Source organism: Aspergillus lucknowensis (genome assembly GCF_044049455.1).
Source record: "Aspergillus lucknowensis strain CBS 449.75 chromosome Unknown BJX67scaffold_31, whole genome shotgun sequence".
Taxonomy (NCBI): domain Eukaryota; kingdom Fungi; phylum Ascomycota; class Eurotiomycetes; order Eurotiales; family Aspergillaceae; genus Aspergillus; species Aspergillus lucknowensis.
The window spans coordinates 262344-277096 of NW_027263575.1; the positions used below are offsets into that span (position 1 = coordinate 262344).

At 50.5% G+C, this 14753-nt stretch overlaps 8 protein-coding genes across 8 annotated transcripts; 5 read left to right on the forward strand and 3 right to left on the reverse strand.

Moving 5' to 3' along the window:
• The first annotated feature begins 480 nt into the window (after nucleotides 1-480).
• cog6 (Golgi transport complex subunit COG6) lies at nucleotides 481-2931 on the forward strand. The gene is made up of 3 exons (XM_071025169.1): nucleotides 481-832; nucleotides 893-1235; nucleotides 1332-2931. The coding sequence occupies exons 1-3, from the start codon at nucleotides 515-517 to the stop codon at nucleotides 2861-2863; spliced, it is 2193 nt and encodes a 730-aa protein (XP_070884546.1). The 5' UTR covers nucleotides 481-514; the 3' UTR covers nucleotides 2864-2931.
• A 68-nt stretch (nucleotides 2932-2999) lies between these two features.
• On the reverse strand, nucleotides 3000-4273 carry BJX67DRAFT_373191 (Nif3-like dinuclear metal center hexameric protein; the record flags this gene model as incomplete). The annotated part of the gene is made up of 4 exons (XM_071031360.1): nucleotides 3000-3832; nucleotides 3903-4028; nucleotides 4077-4120; nucleotides 4206-4273. 4 exons carry the CDS (start codon nucleotides 4271-4273, stop codon nucleotides 3000-3002), a joined length of 1071 nt encoding a protein of 356 aa, XP_070884547.1.
• A 223-nt stretch (nucleotides 4274-4496) lies between these two features.
• BJX67DRAFT_358398 (uncharacterized protein) lies at nucleotides 4497-5516 on the forward strand. Its single transcript, XM_071029563.1, has one exon. It carries the CDS (start codon nucleotides 4628-4630, stop codon nucleotides 5483-5485), a length of 858 nt encoding a protein of 285 aa, XP_070884548.1. The 5' UTR covers nucleotides 4497-4627; the 3' UTR covers nucleotides 5486-5516.
• On the reverse strand, nucleotides 5517-6505 carry BJX67DRAFT_358400 (heat shock 9/12 family protein). Its single transcript, XM_071029564.1, has 3 exons — nucleotides 6034-6505; nucleotides 5772-5964; nucleotides 5517-5714 (listed from the first exon to the last, which is right to left on the reverse strand). The coding sequence occupies exons 1-3, from the start codon at nucleotides 6065-6067 to the stop codon at nucleotides 5672-5674; spliced, it is 270 nt and encodes an 89-aa protein (XP_070884549.1). The 5' UTR covers nucleotides 6068-6505; the 3' UTR covers nucleotides 5517-5671.
• Nucleotides 6506-6614: 109 nt separating this feature from the next.
• BJX67DRAFT_358402 (NYN domain-containing protein) lies at nucleotides 6615-8568 on the forward strand. The gene is made up of 2 exons (XM_071029565.1): nucleotides 6615-7839; nucleotides 7895-8568. The coding sequence occupies exons 1-2, from the start codon at nucleotides 6931-6933 to the stop codon at nucleotides 8561-8563; spliced, it is 1578 nt and encodes a 525-aa protein (XP_070884550.1). The 5' UTR covers nucleotides 6615-6930; the 3' UTR covers nucleotides 8564-8568.
• On the forward strand, nucleotides 8520-9717 carry mog1 (Ran GTPase-binding protein MOG1). The gene is made up of 2 exons (XM_071025170.1): nucleotides 8520-8860; nucleotides 8970-9717. The coding sequence occupies exons 1-2, from the start codon at nucleotides 8784-8786 to the stop codon at nucleotides 9568-9570; spliced, it is 678 nt and encodes a 225-aa protein (XP_070884551.1). The 5' UTR covers nucleotides 8520-8783; the 3' UTR covers nucleotides 9571-9717.
• A 530-nt stretch (nucleotides 9718-10247) lies between these two features.
• On the forward strand, nucleotides 10248-11790 carry scw4 (putative cell wall glucanase (Scw4)). Its single transcript, XM_071025171.1, has 3 exons — nucleotides 10248-10480; nucleotides 10542-10675; nucleotides 10731-11790. The coding sequence occupies exons 1-3, from the start codon at nucleotides 10414-10416 to the stop codon at nucleotides 11640-11642; spliced, it is 1113 nt and encodes a 370-aa protein (XP_070884552.1). The 5' UTR covers nucleotides 10248-10413; the 3' UTR covers nucleotides 11643-11790.
• A 408-nt stretch (nucleotides 11791-12198) lies between these two features.
• lcbA (serine C-palmitoyltransferase subunit lcbA) lies at nucleotides 12199-14446 on the reverse strand. Its single transcript, XM_071029566.1, has 4 exons — nucleotides 13962-14446; nucleotides 13389-13899; nucleotides 12838-13329; nucleotides 12199-12769 (listed from the first exon to the last, which is right to left on the reverse strand). Exons 1-4 carry the CDS (start codon nucleotides 14288-14290, stop codon nucleotides 12587-12589), a joined length of 1515 nt encoding a protein of 504 aa, XP_070884553.1. The 5' UTR covers nucleotides 14291-14446; the 3' UTR covers nucleotides 12199-12586.
• Between the last annotated feature and the right edge of the window lie 307 nt (nucleotides 14447-14753).

The following is a 14753-nucleotide window of genomic DNA, read 5'->3' on the forward strand; positions in this document are numbered from 1 at the left end:
GCCCTTCGGTGATTGAGCTTTCTAGGTGTAAATTTTGTCGTATGCGTGTCTCCTGGCCTGCGCATATTAGCTAAATGGGTTGGGACAACAATTGCAAGGTACGAACAAGGGAGCAGAGAAAGATATTTATGGACTGCAAAGTGCAGCATCAAAGAGTCAGCCCTACTTTTGAGAACCTGCTCAACCAGCGAGGAGGACTCGCTAACACTGCTGATTGGCTCGATAAATATCTCCAAAGGATCACCAGGTCAGAAAGCGATTATGGCACCTAGGTAGCAATTAGGTTACTGTATGGTATGTTCAGCAAGTAGCTGGAGGGGTTGGATCATCCTCAAGAAAATCAAGCCATTGGTTTCTTTGTGGCTTGCGTTCAGAGCAAAGGCACACAGAGTGGGGAGGGGAAGTTCATTTTCCGCCGGCAGAAAGCGGTTAGATATGGAAAGGATACCAGGCGGTCTGTGGGGCATTCAGACGGCAACGGGAGAGTCTTTTCGGAGGCTCGAGTCGTATTCGAATGTTATCCTCCATGGCTACCGGCAGCTATTTCCCTCCTTCTGGAGCTACTTCCAGTTTATCCCCTCGGACACCCTCCCCCGCTTTGTCTCCGCTCTCTCCCCCTGTTCAACAACGATCCAATGCCTTGTCAAATCGCTTGACAAGTGTACTTTCTGTCTCTTACGCCGATTCGGACATCCGCGATGCGCTCGAAACTCTCAGTCTTAGAGGAGTACATAACACCGCGGAGGTTCGAAGGCAATTGCGTTTAGATGTGCAGAAGGAGGTGGTAGATTGCAATGCGGAGATTGTGAGAGACTTCGGCCGGGTCGCGGAGGTAAGGCATTTCTCTCCGAGTCTCTTTCCTGAAGAGGCGCAGACACCAACGAAGTGACAGCAATTGGAACGGATCGGGTCCGTCATATCGAACCTGAAGGAAACATGCAACGAGATGCGGAAATATATCGTGCTGGCCAAGCAAGATACCACTCCGGTGCTGGAGGAAGCTTCCGCGTTGATGAGGCAGAAACAGGAATCTGAAACAAAACAACACCTGCTAGACGCCTTTACGAAGCATTTTATTGTATCAGATGACGACCTCTTGATTCTTACCTCCGTCGAGGAGCCCATCAATGACAGATTCTTTAACGTCCTCGCCCGTGTGAAGCAGATACACCGCGACTGTGAGGCCCTCTTGGGCGCGGAGAACGAGAGACTTGGCCTAGAACTTATGGAAAAAAGTAAGCCCTATCTCTTTCTTGCTTTTCAAGGGTTACACGGCTGAAGCCGTCATAATACCCGCGTTCCAATCAACTCGTTAACCTATGATGGAAAAGGTTCGAGAAGCTTGAACTCTGCTTATCAAAAGCTCTACCGGTGGGTTCAGAAAGAGTTCAAATCCCTAAATCTCGAAGACCCCCGCATCAGCAGCACTATTCGACGTGGTTTGCGGGTGCTGGCTGAACGACCAAGCTTGTTTCATAGTTGCCTGGATTTCTTCGCAGAGGCGAGAGACTACGTCTTGTCGGATGCCTTCCATTATGCCCTGACCAATGCAGTCTCTGGGAGTGATAACGCTGTGAAGCCTATTGAATTCTCTGCCCATGACCCTCTGAGATATATCGGAGACATGCTCGCTTGGGTTCACTCTACCACAGTGTCGGAACGCGAAGCTCTAGAAGCTCTTTTTGTTGCTGACGGAGCTGAGCTTGCAAAGGGGATCCAGACTGGCCTCAGCGCTGAGCCATGGTCACGCCTTGACGAAGATGAGGAAGTTACCTTTGATGGCCAGAAAGCCCTCAGTGATCTTGTGAACCGCGACCTTATCGGAGTTTGTCGTTCTCTACACCAGCGCGTCGAACTCGTCATTCAAGGCAATGATGAACCCGTCACTTGCTACAAGGTCGTCAATCTCCTCTCCTTTTACCATGTCACGTTTTCCAAGCTGCTGGGGCTCGGCTCCAATCTGTCTGAATTGCTCCAAACACTTGAGCGGTTCACACTGAACCACTTCCAAACAATCATGCGCGAAGAAGTCAACACTATCTCAACAGACCATGCTGCTCTGGCGCCTTCAGAAGATCTATCCGCGCCACAGTTCCTTATTGATGCACTAGAAGTCCTAACTGCTCTCATGAAAACTCATGACGCGTCCTTTGGAACGGACGATGTCAGCGGCACGTCCGACGGCAAAGAAAATAAATTCACTCCCGTCCTCCTCGCAGCCCTCGATCCTTTTTTTGACTTAGCAAAGTCCTGTGCAGACGAAATACCCAATCCCACTTCCCGTGCCATCTACCTAACAAACATCCATATTACCACACGCTCAACCCTTACACCCTATCCATTCGCCAATGCAACCCATTTGCCCCCTCTTTCAGCGTCCCTCTCAGCCCTCCGAACTGAGCTCCTCCAAATCCAGCACCGCTACCTCCTTGACAACTCTGGCCTCCAAGTTCTTCTCAGAGCCCTTCAACCATTTTCTCAAATGCCCACATCAGGTGGAGAAAAGGACATAGCAAATATTGCGGCTCTCCCAGAGTTTCAACCGGAGGCTCTTATCGCAATCAGCCAGCAGCTCGACGATTTTCTCCCATCTGCGCTGATGGATGCCACGGATAATCTGAAGCGCATGCAGAGCGCGATGTTTGTCAAAAGTGTTACGGAGGAAGCGGTTGAGGCGTTCTGTCGGGATTTCGAGTTTGTAGAGGGGATGATTATCGGGGCCGATGAAGCTAGGGGTATTGGAAAAGGAACGGGTGCAAATGAAGATGAAAGCGAGGAGAGTAGTAAGGAGGAAGGAGAGGGCCCGAGCTTGAGAAGGCTATTTCCCCGTACAACCGGGGAGATTCGTGTGCTCCTGAGCTAGCAGGCATCCTTCTATTCTTATTGCCTGGTTGCGAAGCTCAGCCCATGATGTTTCGAGGCTCAGGCCAGAAATTTTGTCCCATGGGGCGAGAAGAAGTTTCACGTTCATATTAGCATGATATAAGATGAAGCAAAACCTACATCCTCCGAATCATGATCCCAAACGGATCCCGATCCTTCTCGCTAATATGGACAGCACATTCTGCATCTTCATAGGCTTCCTTCATCTCCGCAGCACCCGCCTTTAGACCTTCTTTCCTCGAACTTTCCCATTCCTGCTTCAAAGCTTCCTCCAACTTCTCCTTCATAACAGCCCTGAGATACCCACGTTCGGTATTCGAATGTGCAAGTGCAATCACCACAGACCCATTCTCAACCGCAAATAATGTCTCATGGTGACTCATTTCCCCCGTGAATAGGAGATCCGGGATTTGGGAGACGCCTTTGAGTAGAATACTTGATCCAGAGCCGGGACATACGCCGACTGTGCGAATCATAATTGTATTTACGGTGGCAGATTGCGGGATTGCGACGGGGATCCCACCAGGGGAGCCTACGCCCCGCGCAATATTATCGATTATGGTTGTGAGGGGCTGCGGGTCGTTGAAAGTGACTAGTCGGCCCATCCCTGCATCCTCCAAGCCCGCCGGGATCGGTGGAGGGGAAGGGTGGAGTGTGCTTTTTATGTGAGGGATTGCCGATGCGGAGGAGAAAGATACCGGCCCGGGCTGCGGATATGTAGGGGCAGAGTATAACTTGGACGATGAGGGGATTACTTCGGGATTGGAGGAGGAAGATGTGATTGCCCCTGTGACGATGTCGCAGAGCCAGTCACCCATCCCGCCCGGGGTTGCATCGACGGCAGTATGAGGAGAGTAGACGCTTATACCTTCTTGAGCAAGCCGGAGAAGAGATTGTTGTTGCGTGTCGTTGAATGTGAGAGATTTGAGGCCGCGGAAGATGATCGGGTCTGTTGGAGATTGCTGTGAGACGTTGTTTCGATCTTTCAAGTTGGTCAGTTGGTACGGGGGTTTGCGTACGGTATGCTACCACGACAGAATGTTTGCGAGCGATGGCCTCATCGGCGACGGCCTTCGTTAGGTCAATTGTCAAGAGCACCGAATTCCTTTGCCTCCGTGCATGGTTCAAGGGTGCTTCGAGGAGTACTGTATGGCTGCTTAGTTGCGTAGCCTAAGAAAGCATTGATCACTTACAGCCGGTATTATCAAAGCTTTTATCAGCTAGGCTCTCTGGATAGCTTTGTCAATCAGCAATTGCGACATTGGCGTAATATGCAAAGAGCTTGTGCAGAACTCTCCAACCCACAAGCAGGCAAAGCTTACATCCTCCTCATCGAGTTCACTACGGCCCGAGTAAAGGGCGATGAAGTGGGCCCGAAAGACGCAGACATGGCGGATAGCAAGCGGCGTTGAAGCGTAAAGAGCCGACTCATAAATAACTATAATTCACTTCAAATTGGTCCAGGGGTGCAGCAAGGAAAATCGAAATCTTTCCCCTCAATGTGGTCCGGGGAAAGCTGGCAGGTGCGGCATTTGACTGCCTGAGGCGAGAAGGCCAAGAAGGCAGACTAACAATCAGGAACTCCTTGTTCGTCAACAATAGCTCCCTTTTCTCCCGTAACCTGAAATATGCTGCACCTTAATCGCACCCTTTGTTCAACAGTCTTTCCAGCGAGCAAGCAAGTAAGGTTCCACGAGTTGCTCACAGCCGAGTTGGACCTGGCAACCCCGAACGGACCCTGGTGATGGACAACCCGCTTGCCTCTCCAGCAAAGGCGCGCCAAGCAGCCATCCAGGCCAAAGACTGGGCGTATGTGAACTCCTGGTTGAGTCGCCAGTATGCGCCAAATCCGGTTCCTAAGTTTGAGAGGAATGAAGATACTCTCCGGACTCTCCTTGCGCTAGCTGCAGCCAATGACGCAGCAGACGAGGAGGCGGCGTTGCTGCATTATACCCGCGAACAAACGATTGAAGGATTCAAAGCTCGAGAAATGGCAGAGGAGAAACAGAAGGTAGAGCTTCTCGACGAGGTAGAGCACTATCTTGACGACAATGGAGCGCGAGACCTCGAGGATCTGGCAGAGACAGCCACCGTCTTGGGCGCGTTAGGTACTCGAACAAGAGATGTGAGCCAGTCGATCATTGAATTGACAAAGGAGGAGTTTGAAATACAAGAACAGATGAGGCAGATTGAGGGCTTACGCAGCTATTTGAAATCGGAACTGGTTGCTCTACGCGCACAACTCGACGAGCTTAACTCAAATTCGGTCTTTGCTACGCCCGCCAACCTTCCCGCACTTACGGCGGAGTGGACAAGGAGTACGAAACTTCTCGGTGCGAAGGTCAACGAATATCGCGAGAGGACTGCAGCCTTTTCGCGAACACGGAATACAGAGCTCACCCTTGACGATGTCGTGTCCGAAGAGGAGGAGCTCAGATTGATGATGGACTCAATCAAGTCCCTTGAAACCAGGATTACGATGTTTCATGACCTTCCGAAGGAAATAAACAGTGCTCGTGCTAAATATAGAGAGCTCGAAGCGGAGTTGGAACAGCTTACTCTACAGCGCGATTCCATGTTCGAAGATTTGGTGGAACGCTGATACGACCTACTACAACAACAAGGTTTAAACAATTCATTGCTTCAGTGAATGAGATTGGGTTATTGTACAGGCAAAGAGACTCCCAGAAGGTATGGTATTGTCAACTCATCATAACACATTCAGCAATCAAAAACTAAGAAAGCATAGCAGTTCGCGTCTTCAAATTATAAGACTGGCAACGATGGCCTACTGGTCACCAAGGCCGACAGCTTTCTTGACCTTGTCGGTGCTAAATAAGGTTGTTAGCACGATGATAATGAAAGAAAACCGAGCCAAAGTCTCTTACATAGTCTCGGTGGCACCCCCGTGAACATTGTTGTCGTGGCTGCGCTGGCTCTTGTCGAAAGCCTGCTGGATAGTGCTCTTCTGGTCGTCGGGCTGCAGGCCGCGGGAAATGCGGTCGGTGGCATCGGTGAAGCTTTCCTTGATCTTGTCCTGGGTGGACTTGGTGGAGTCAGGAGCGAGCTCCTCCTTGGCTTCTGCATTGGGTTGTTAGTATCGCGATCCCGGCAACACTAAGGCTGAGAAGGAACTTCTTGTAGGCTTACTAGTAGAGAAATCCTTGCGACCGGTGTCAGACATTATGGAGTTAGGTTGGTGTTTGGATTTGGTGATTGTCGAGTTGATATTGGCTCTGAGTATCTGCGATTGACGCTGTGATGAAGACCAATTGTCCAGGTCGTGGGAGAGGCTTATATAGCTTTCAGGGCCTCTCCCGGTGCCTATGAAATGTCTGAATATGACGTTATATTACCAAATGTAGAAGGCACACCATGGTAGGTTCTTCATGATGTTACCCTTGGTGAAGATCTTTGCACACTCTCGAGTTGGCCAAAGCACGTCATCAGGTCCAGCAAATAGGCATCAGTACCGCGGGGTCCAGACACGGCGATAGCCTGGGTCAGCCGTCATGGACCACCAATCCTCGATGGAAATCCCCGCTGCATCGTTGTGGCTTCGCGTTTGGATGCAACTTCTTGCTTGATTCGGGGATGACGTCGTGATGACAAGCTTCTTCCCGAAAGTGGTCTAGCGTCAAGTTTGGGCCACGGTTCTTGTCACATCGAATTCGGAATATTCATTATTCCGGCAATCCCTTGAGCATCGGGAGGGCGAGGAACCGAAGCTAGCGGTCTGTATGGGCAGAATTCACACCGCCACTACCTCCACCTGGGCACCTCAACCTCCATGCCAAACAAAGCAGAGTCATCTTAAAGTCTTCTCCTTCGAGTCATCAAATTGATCAGAGACAATTGCTACTTTTGTTTGAGGTCTCATGACCATCACCATGTTGATCTGCTTCATTTACACAACATTTTATCTTGCCTCCAGCCATTTACCTGCTCTCTAGTTTTCGTATGATTGGTTTTTCCCAACCGCCACTCTAAGTATCTGCTCTGACGCTTGAACGTCCAACGAGGTCTGAAATACCCAGACACTTGTCAATGTCACCATCGCCTACATCGACTTCGAACTGGGATTTCACTCCAGTGATCAACCTTCTGCGATCACCAACATCCCAGAATGGTGAACGATCAACTCTGAAATCGTCTCCAGAAGATCTGGTCCCTCCACAGTCATCATCCAGAATCACGGAATATGGACCAGAGAAGTCCGTTAACTCGCCGAACGGGGATTTCGGCTCTTTGTGGGAGGTTCTGAGTACCACCAGCTTGTTGAGCACAACAAGCTTGTCTCCAGCGCGCGACGAGCCGCAGCACGAGCTGCCAGAGTCGTCAAAGCAGCTTCACCCTCCAAGAGAACCAATTGTAATCCTCAACCGGCCTTGTATATCGGATTCCGTCGTCGAGAGAGCCGTATCAGCGGTCACGGCTCCGGAGCCAATACCTGTTGCAGGCATCGCCCCCAACACTGGGAACCCTCCCCTGTGTAACAAAGCTGAAATCAGCCCAAGTTTGCCTGTTTATCGGCATGGCCACCGGGATAGGGTCAAACATGGACCCGTTTCGCCTGAAAGCAATGCAGCGGGGAAGTCAGATGGCAGTGTCAGCATTTTCGACCAGCCGCTTTCAAGACCGCAGAGTACCTTACCAATGATCCCACCGCAGGTCGGTGTTAAAGAGGTTACAACAGGGCTCTTTGAAACACCCCCGTCCTCTTTCGATGAGTCGGATGGGCTCTTTCCTGATGCCGCCAAGCGTCTACCAAGCTCGATCCGTGTCCAGCCGCGTGCATATAAGACAGCAACTGCTCAACAAGTCGGACTTTTAACCAAGCTTGTGATGAATTTTCCGGACTATGCTGAACTTCTAAGTCATGCCGGGCGATCTAAAAAACCAAAGCCAGGGGATATCTTATCCCAACCAATTCACGTATTCATTGATATGTCCAACGTACGTGGATTGCTCTTGGAGCATCATTCTCTTGCTAAAGTTAACCTGTTTGTAGATTATGGTAGGGTTCCACGATACGATGAAAATCTCGCGAAACATACCCGTTAGCACCAGAATACGTCGTCTTCCGCTTGCATTTCAGAATTTCTCTATGATACTAGAGCGGGGCCGGCCAGCCGCAAAAAGAGTTCTTGTTGGCTCAGATCGTTACGCGGCTATAAATGAAAGCGAGAACCTCGGATACGAAACGAACATCCTCGACCGGGTTCAGAAAGTCAAACAACTCACGCCTCGTCAGTTAAAATTCCGCCGAAATCCCAGGGCAACGTTACAAGATGATGGTAATAGTTCTGAAACGAACGATACATCCGAACAGCGTTGGGTCGAGCAGGGTGTGGACGAAGTTCTACACCTGAAGATCCTGGAAAGCCTGGTGGATGCAGACGAGCCGACTACGATGGTACTCGCCACCGGAGATGCTGCAGAGGCAGAGTTCTCCGGTGGCTTCATGAAGATGGTGGATCGAGCTCTTCAGCGCGGCTGGAGGGTTGAATTGGTTAGCTTCTCTCAGGTGACGAGCTATTCCTATCGCAGGAAAGAGTTTCGTGCGCGGTGGGGGAGTCAGTTCCAGATGATTGCTCTGGATGACTACGTCGAGGAACTTTTGGACATTGTAAAGGATAGAGGATATTTCAATTCTAGTACCAGAAATGGACACCGTTGAAAGTTCTCGGTCGTATTTACTCTAACGCTTGTGCATCATGCATATCTAGCCTCTGTAGCACACGGGAGCCTGGTACGGTTTGCCTTCAAAGCCTCGAGTGACGTGATCCACTGAGATCCACCCAGCTCACTCCGTCGAGCAGCGCTTCTAAAGCTTCAACTCTGTTTGCTCCCAGCTCTCCTAGCTTCAAGTGCCTCTGTTCCTTTTTTTTTTTTCCATCATGCCCACACCTACATCCAAGGACCTCTACGGAGGTGCAATCAAAGCCGTGATCCCCAGAGGCTGGCTGGACGCAAGGTTTGTTGCGCTGCTACCCCGCCATCAACCGTTCCGCCAGATCAGGTCCCTTCCACAACCTATCGTTCCAAGAGAGAAATGTTCACTGACAGTAATATTCATGAGCTAGTGACCTTCGACAAGTCCCCGACCACCAAGAACTCTTCCTTTCCCCAACAACTCTCTCTCATCTCATCTTTGAAATCAACGAGCGCGTCTCGAAAGAAACAGCCCTCTCTTCTCTCCAATCTACCCCCCACCTTGAAATCCTAGGTCCCAACCCGGAGTCCAGCCCAGAAACCGTCGGTAAGGCGGCGGCGCTGTACCATCTACACGATATCCGCGATGGGGATGGTGATGTACTGCGCATCGTGACTCCACCTCACTCTATCTCCTTGGCGAAATTGCCTAGCACCAAGGCATACAAGGGTATCTGCGTGATAAGCTCGTCTGAAAGAACGCGCTCTGGGGTTCCAGCGTCTATCGGAGGTGCGGCAGCGGGCTCGAGTGCGGACGGCTCATTGGGGTCGAGCGTGAGTGTGCATTACTTGCTTGTTAGGCTGGAGGAGCAGGAGACAGATGTTTTGGTTTTCTTCAACGTGCCGCATAAGGAGTTTGACGAAAAGGGGGACCCGAGGGGGCTGTCGAACGAGGAAGAGCTGGCAAGTGAGATTATTGACGGGTTGGCGGAAAAGCTAGAAATTGTGGATTGGGGGCTGTTTGGGGGTTGATTCCTGCCCAATCTCTTTTTTCTGCTCGTTGAATTATCGGTGGCTTGCAGTTGCATACTGATTGTGCTGGGTTATGGATTGTGATATGAAATTTGCACATACCGGGTCATTGAACATATTGAGATCAACCTCAACAACAAATCTGCCCGGACTCCGGGTAACACGCAAAGTCAGGTATGAGCCATACCTGGTAGGAACATAGCCACCGATACTCACAGTTCGTGCCAGGTTCAGGATCGCGAAAAGTGACCAAGAGTTGACTCGCCAGTTTTCCTTGGACTTGGGGCTTCGAAGAGGGAATGAGACACGCCAATTACACTGACGAAAGAAGCCTGAGTTCGATCTTCTATGGCTCACAATTCTGCATCAATTCTTTGGATTTATCTACCCAGAGATGCCCGGAATCCGTGCCTTGATGCCTACTCTGTTCCGACCAGAAATGAAGGGGCGTCATGTCTTATTCTTCATTCCTCGCAGCGTGGATTCGTGAAAGCACAATTTCCAGGATGAGACATGGCCAACATTCTTACCAGATCGAGATTCATGAAGTGCATTCTTCACATCTGGCTGAGCTGGGGCCCTCTGAGCTCCCAGCCCAGCGGTCCCAGCCCTCGTTCAATCCTCTCTCACCACACAATTCCAATGAAGTGAATGGTCCGGTGTTTCTGTTTCCCATAAAGGAACTTGTCAAATTTCATCTGTGATGGACTCCTCTTCTTCCCGTGTCCCCCCATAAACACCCCTCGAGCTGTGGTTACTTGTACTCTTCTATATCTAGACGTGTCAAATTGGTAACAGATCTCGAACTTGAGGGTGGCGGTGATTCGTTGCCTTCAGCACGCCATGAAGTACATTGCCGCTCTTCTGATTGCATTTCTGCTCGCCTTTTTACCTGCAGCTTATCCATTTGGTATGTCTCTCGCGCCAAGCACCATGAGTGTTGAGGAGAACGATCACTGATCTGCAAGAAGATACCCCTCGTCCCAACGAAGAAGGAGATATCATTGCTGGACCTGAAGCAGTGACGGAAGTGACCGTTTGGGTAGACGAGAACGGACGGGCCCTGTCGACTGAAACTTATCGCCCAATCGCAATCGCTCACGATGTGAGTATCAGAAGCAAGCCCTTCAGCGACAATGCCAGTCTCATCTGAGGTGTAGGAACATACCAGCCTTCCTCCTATTCTAGCAGTCCCGGATCTTGATGCACCGCATGGCCTTGTCCCCTCTCTTGCAACAGATGTCGACGTCAACACCAAACACTACAAAGAGGATCACCCACATCCCTTCCAGAATACTCACTTTTTCGGGATATCCTACTCACCCTACAATGACGATAACTCCTGCAAGACGCAAGTCCAGGTAAACAACGACATAGCCAAACTAACCCACTACGCCTTCGTCCGTATCTACGGCGTAGACTGCGATCAAGCCCGCAAAGTTGTCAACGCAGCCCGACCCCACAACATGAAGGTTTTTGCAGGCGTCTATGATCTTCGAGACCTGCATGCAAGTCTCAAGACCATCATTGACGCTGCGGCTCCGGACCTCTCCATCCTTCACACCATCTCAATTGGTAACGAACTTCTCAACCGCGGCCAAAACGCTGTCGGCGATGTCACAAATGCTGTTGGTGATGCTCGCGCCTACCTCCGTACAGCAGGTTACCACGGTCCTGTAGTCACAATTGATACATTTTCCAAAGTCCTTGAAAACCCGGAACTCTGCCAGGTCTCGGATTACTGTGCCGCTAACTGCCACGCCTTCTTCGACGCTACACAAGCGGCAGAGAATGCTGGCTACTACGTCCGCGATATATCCCGCCGGCTCTCCTCAATCTCCGGCGGAAAGCGCACGGTAATCACTGAGTCCGGCTGGCCGCACGACGGACAAGCTAATGGCCGGGCCGTGCCTTCCCCAGAAAACCAAAGAAAAGCCATCGACAGCCTCCGCCGTGCCTTCTCCCACAACCACGGAGATCTCGTCCTTTTCAGTGCCTTTGACGATCTATGGAAGCAGGATAATCGGTGGACGTTTGGGGCGGAGAAGTTCTGGGGAATCGAGAGACATTGACGCTGTTTTTGTTTCTCCCACCTGGGGAGCCTCCTTCTTTCGTCCAATGTCGAACAAAGCGCTCAGCACACCCCTTGGCATAAGCTATCCGACTTTGCCGGTTGACAAACCATCGTTATCTCTGTGCAGGTCACGAAAACACTTAGATTGTTGGCAGGTGATGAGGGTTGTCTTAATGGGGATGATATTTTCTTCTCGGCACTTCGGGCTTCTATGGCGCGTTTCAATAGCTAGAGTCCTGGTAGACTGCTTTCTTGCACCCTTGGTATGTGAATAAAGAAACGAACTTTACCAGTTCAGATTGCATATGAGACCCAACCTCGAAACGTAGCTTTGCCTTTTCGGTGAAATTTGGTCACATTCTTAGGAGGCAGCGAAACTAGATTCTGTGCTTTGGCTTCGTCCCGACTTCGAGCCATAAAAGTCTTGAACGTTGCCAATTTCAAGACCTCCATATAGTATGTCGAGGACAGACTACCACTAGCCGTTCAGCAGGTTATTGAGAGACGACATGGCACAATACCGCGCAGACTCACAGCTCCAACAGTTGATGAACCAGAGACGAAACCAATCCATTTCCATTTATTAATATAAGTTCTAATAATGCAACCATGTCAGACAGGTGATAACGACCCTCAACAAGGGCGAGGAAACGAAAAGCTATTAATAGGTAGGTGATTAGGTAGGCCCGAGTCCGCTGGCCAGAAAAAAGGAGACAACATGTTGCGCACGTCCATAGGAAGCCGTTGTACCTGAATGAAGACTCGTCAGTGCCAGCGCATCCGCACAAAATTGATTCTGTACAGGAATGGAGGCAGACTTAAATATCGTCAGGGAGACAGACGGAGGAAAGTCGGCTGAGACGGCAAAAATCATAGTCGCGTTAAATGTGTCATGATCACGTCGTTGCGAGGGAAGCAGAGGAAGAGGTACCCCTACAACTTCTACCTCCTCTTACTCAGGACTTTCGTGATCGCGTGGCGGATGATAGTTCCTGATTTCTCAATCTCCTTTTTCGTTAACCCGATCGTGAGACACACTTTCAAAGCGGGAGGGACCATTTGCTTCGGCTCAAAGTTATCATCGAGGTATTTACGGCGAGTGATCAGGACGCCGTTCGCCAGACACTACATCGAGGGAAGCGATCAGTACTCCTCAGTCAACAGCGCAACTTCGGGGGGTTGGGAATCCGTACCTCGTCCACTACATCCTGGAGAACAAATTGTTGATCCTGGGGAGAGAGCCTCTTTGCTGCAACCACTTCAGGCTTAAGCACAAGAACCATGACTGGATTCTCGGGCGCACTTGTACAGTATACCCAGTCGCTGCGAGGATCAAGCTGCGACCACATAACTTTAGTGAGGTCCCGTAGCTGTGAAATTGTCTCGGGGCTATTCTGTAGGGCATTGATCGTCGTGCTTGCAGTCGTGGACAAAAGAGCAGGCAGTGCTGCGGAAAACGTATATGCAGCGGCCGAGATACGCTGATGGTGAACAATCTCCTCTGAGCCTGCACAGAACCCACCACCAGCAACCAGCGGGCCGGCCAGCGAACCCACAATCATGTCAACTTCAGCCGCATCCACATTCTGGTGTTCGGTAATACCACGGCCCGTTCTTCCAAGCACTCCAAACGACCAGGACTCGTCGAGGATCAATCGAAATTTGTATTTCAGCTTCAGCTCAATCTTTGTACCCAGTTAGCATCGCGGTATGCAGAGGAAATGGTCGGGGAGAGGGCACTGACAATCCGAGGCAGGTCAGACACATCACCGTATGACTCAAACAGACCTTCAGTGATAATGAATCTTCGAGTAAGCGGCTTCCTGGCCTGTTCTTTGGTAACTTTTGCCAGAACTCTTTCCAAATCATCCAAATCATTGTGCTCATACCATCGGACGATACTCCGAGAAATTTGGATACCTTTCCGAATAGCGAAGTTGACGCCCTTGTCCGCAACAATGATATCGCCTCGTTTGGAGAATGCCGGGATTACGCTGGAGATAGTTGAAAACGCCTGGGAGTAGATGATACACGAAGCGGTACCAAGGAAGGAAGCGACATCCGCTTCGGTCTTCATGTGGACATCCTGGGTGCCATAGAAGCCCCGGGGACCACAGGGCCCGACGCCATAGTTGCGGAGTGTCTGAATTGCCTTCTCTTTGATAGACTCGTTCGTGTTGAAGTTGTAGAAGTTGTAGGAACCGAGATTCATCACAGTCCGGCCGTTTGACAACTTTGATTTGGGCCCGACTGGTCTGTAATTTTTCTTAAGTCAGTACCGTCAGAAAAATGCTAGAGTATGGCTCCGAGGTATTACCCAACGATGACCGTTCGTTTCTCAACCTCCATATCCTCTAAAGGGGTCATTTTCCCCACAAGCGGCTCCGGTGTCCACTCGTCCACCAAGTCATCGATTTCATCCTCGGAGAGCTGGACGACGCCGGGCTTGGTGGAATATTTCGGGGCGAGCAGATAGCGGACGGCGAACAGGAACAGGAACAACTCGACAGCGGAGCGAATTGGGTCATTCTGGTAACTCGACTTCACATAGCGCAAGAATATGGCCGAGCCCGGGACACGATGGAACAGATTGGCGAGCTCATGGAGGTACTCAGAAAGGAGGCGCTGGGTCTCGTGGACATCCATGGTGTCAAGGAGATCAGGCACAAGCGCACGGAGCGCCGAGACGAGGCCAGAGATGATAACAGTAAGCCCCACAGAAAAGGGAAGATTATAACATCGGTCCAGCGTTGAAGGAATGGAAAGGGGTGGACGGAGAATGGCTTTGGGGTTTTTGGTTCTCACCCGTTTAACCACCAGAGCTGGACGCCTGTTTCGATTTCCGACAGGATTCAGCACGTGACCTCACCAATCTCCTGCTTCGCTCATCATCACTACTCGGGATTCACATTGGGGCTACAAGCATACAATTGAACAACGAGAAGCAGTTGATGGAAATTTGCTAGTCTAATGGTTTCACATAATAAATAAAACAACAAGACACCTCGCGACTACAGAACAAGCAAATAGATATTGGATCCATTAATGCTCTCAAAGGGATGGCCAACGAGAGGATGTAGGAGGAGAACAGCACAATCAACGGGGCTTA

Bases quoted from the DNA above. Each gene is read 5' to 3' on its own strand.
- cog6 (XM_071025169.1), top strand. From the start codon at position 515: ATGTTATCCTCCATGGCTACCGGCAGCTATTTCCCTCCTTCTGGAGCT. The intron at 833-892 runs GTAAGGCATTTC...ACGAAGTGACAG, and splicing joins ACTTCGGCCGGGTCGCGGAG to CAATTGGAACGGATCGGGTC. The intron at 1,236-1,331 runs GTAAGCCCTATC...ATGATGGAAAAG, and splicing joins CCTAGAACTTATGGAAAAAA to GTTCGAGAAGCTTGAACTCT.
- BJX67DRAFT_358398 (XM_071029563.1), top strand. From the start codon at position 4,628: ATGGACAACCCGCTTGCCTCTCCAGCAAAGGCGCGCCAAGCAGCCATC.
- BJX67DRAFT_358400 (XM_071029564.1), bottom strand. From the start codon at position 6,067: ATGTCTGACACCGGTCGCAAGGATTTCTCTACTA. The intron at 5,965-6,033 runs GTAAGCCTACAA...AACCCAATGCAG, and splicing joins TCGCAAGGATTTCTCTACTA to AAGCCAAGGAGGAGCTCGCT. The intron at 5,715-5,771 runs GTAAGAGACTTT...AACCTTATTTAG, and splicing joins GGGGGTGCCACCGAGACTAT to CACCGACAAGGTCAAGAAAG.
- BJX67DRAFT_358402 (XM_071029565.1), top strand. From the start codon at position 6,931: ATGTCACCATCGCCTACATCGACTTCGAACTGGGATTTCACTCCAGTG. The intron at 7,840-7,894 runs GTACGTGGATTG...ACCTGTTTGTAG, and splicing joins TATTCATTGATATGTCCAAC to ATTATGGTAGGGTTCCACGA.
- mog1 (XM_071025170.1), top strand. From the start codon at position 8,784: ATGCCCACACCTACATCCAAGGACCTCTACGGAGGTGCAATCAAAGCC. The intron at 8,861-8,969 runs GTTTGTTGCGCT...TTCATGAGCTAG, and splicing joins AGAGGCTGGCTGGACGCAAG to TGACCTTCGACAAGTCCCCG.
- scw4 (XM_071025171.1), top strand. From the start codon at position 10,414: ATGAAGTACATTGCCGCTCTTCTGATTGCATTTCTGCTCGCCTTTTTA. The intron at 10,481-10,541 runs GTATGTCTCTCG...ATCTGCAAGAAG, and splicing joins ACCTGCAGCTTATCCATTTG to ATACCCCTCGTCCCAACGAA. The intron at 10,676-10,730 runs GTGAGTATCAGA...TCTGAGGTGTAG, and splicing joins CAATCGCAATCGCTCACGAT to GAACATACCAGCCTTCCTCC.
- lcbA (XM_071029566.1), bottom strand. From the start codon at position 14,290: ATGGATGTCCACGAGACCCAGCGCCTCCTTTCTGAGTACCTCCATGAG. The intron at 13,900-13,961 runs GTAATACCTCGG...GAAAAATTACAG, and splicing joins AAACGAACGGTCATCGTTGG to ACCAGTCGGGCCCAAATCAA. The intron at 12,770-12,837 runs GTACGGATTCCC...CCCTCGATGTAG, and splicing joins TCCAGGATGTAGTGGACGAG to TGTCTGGCGAACGGCGTCCT.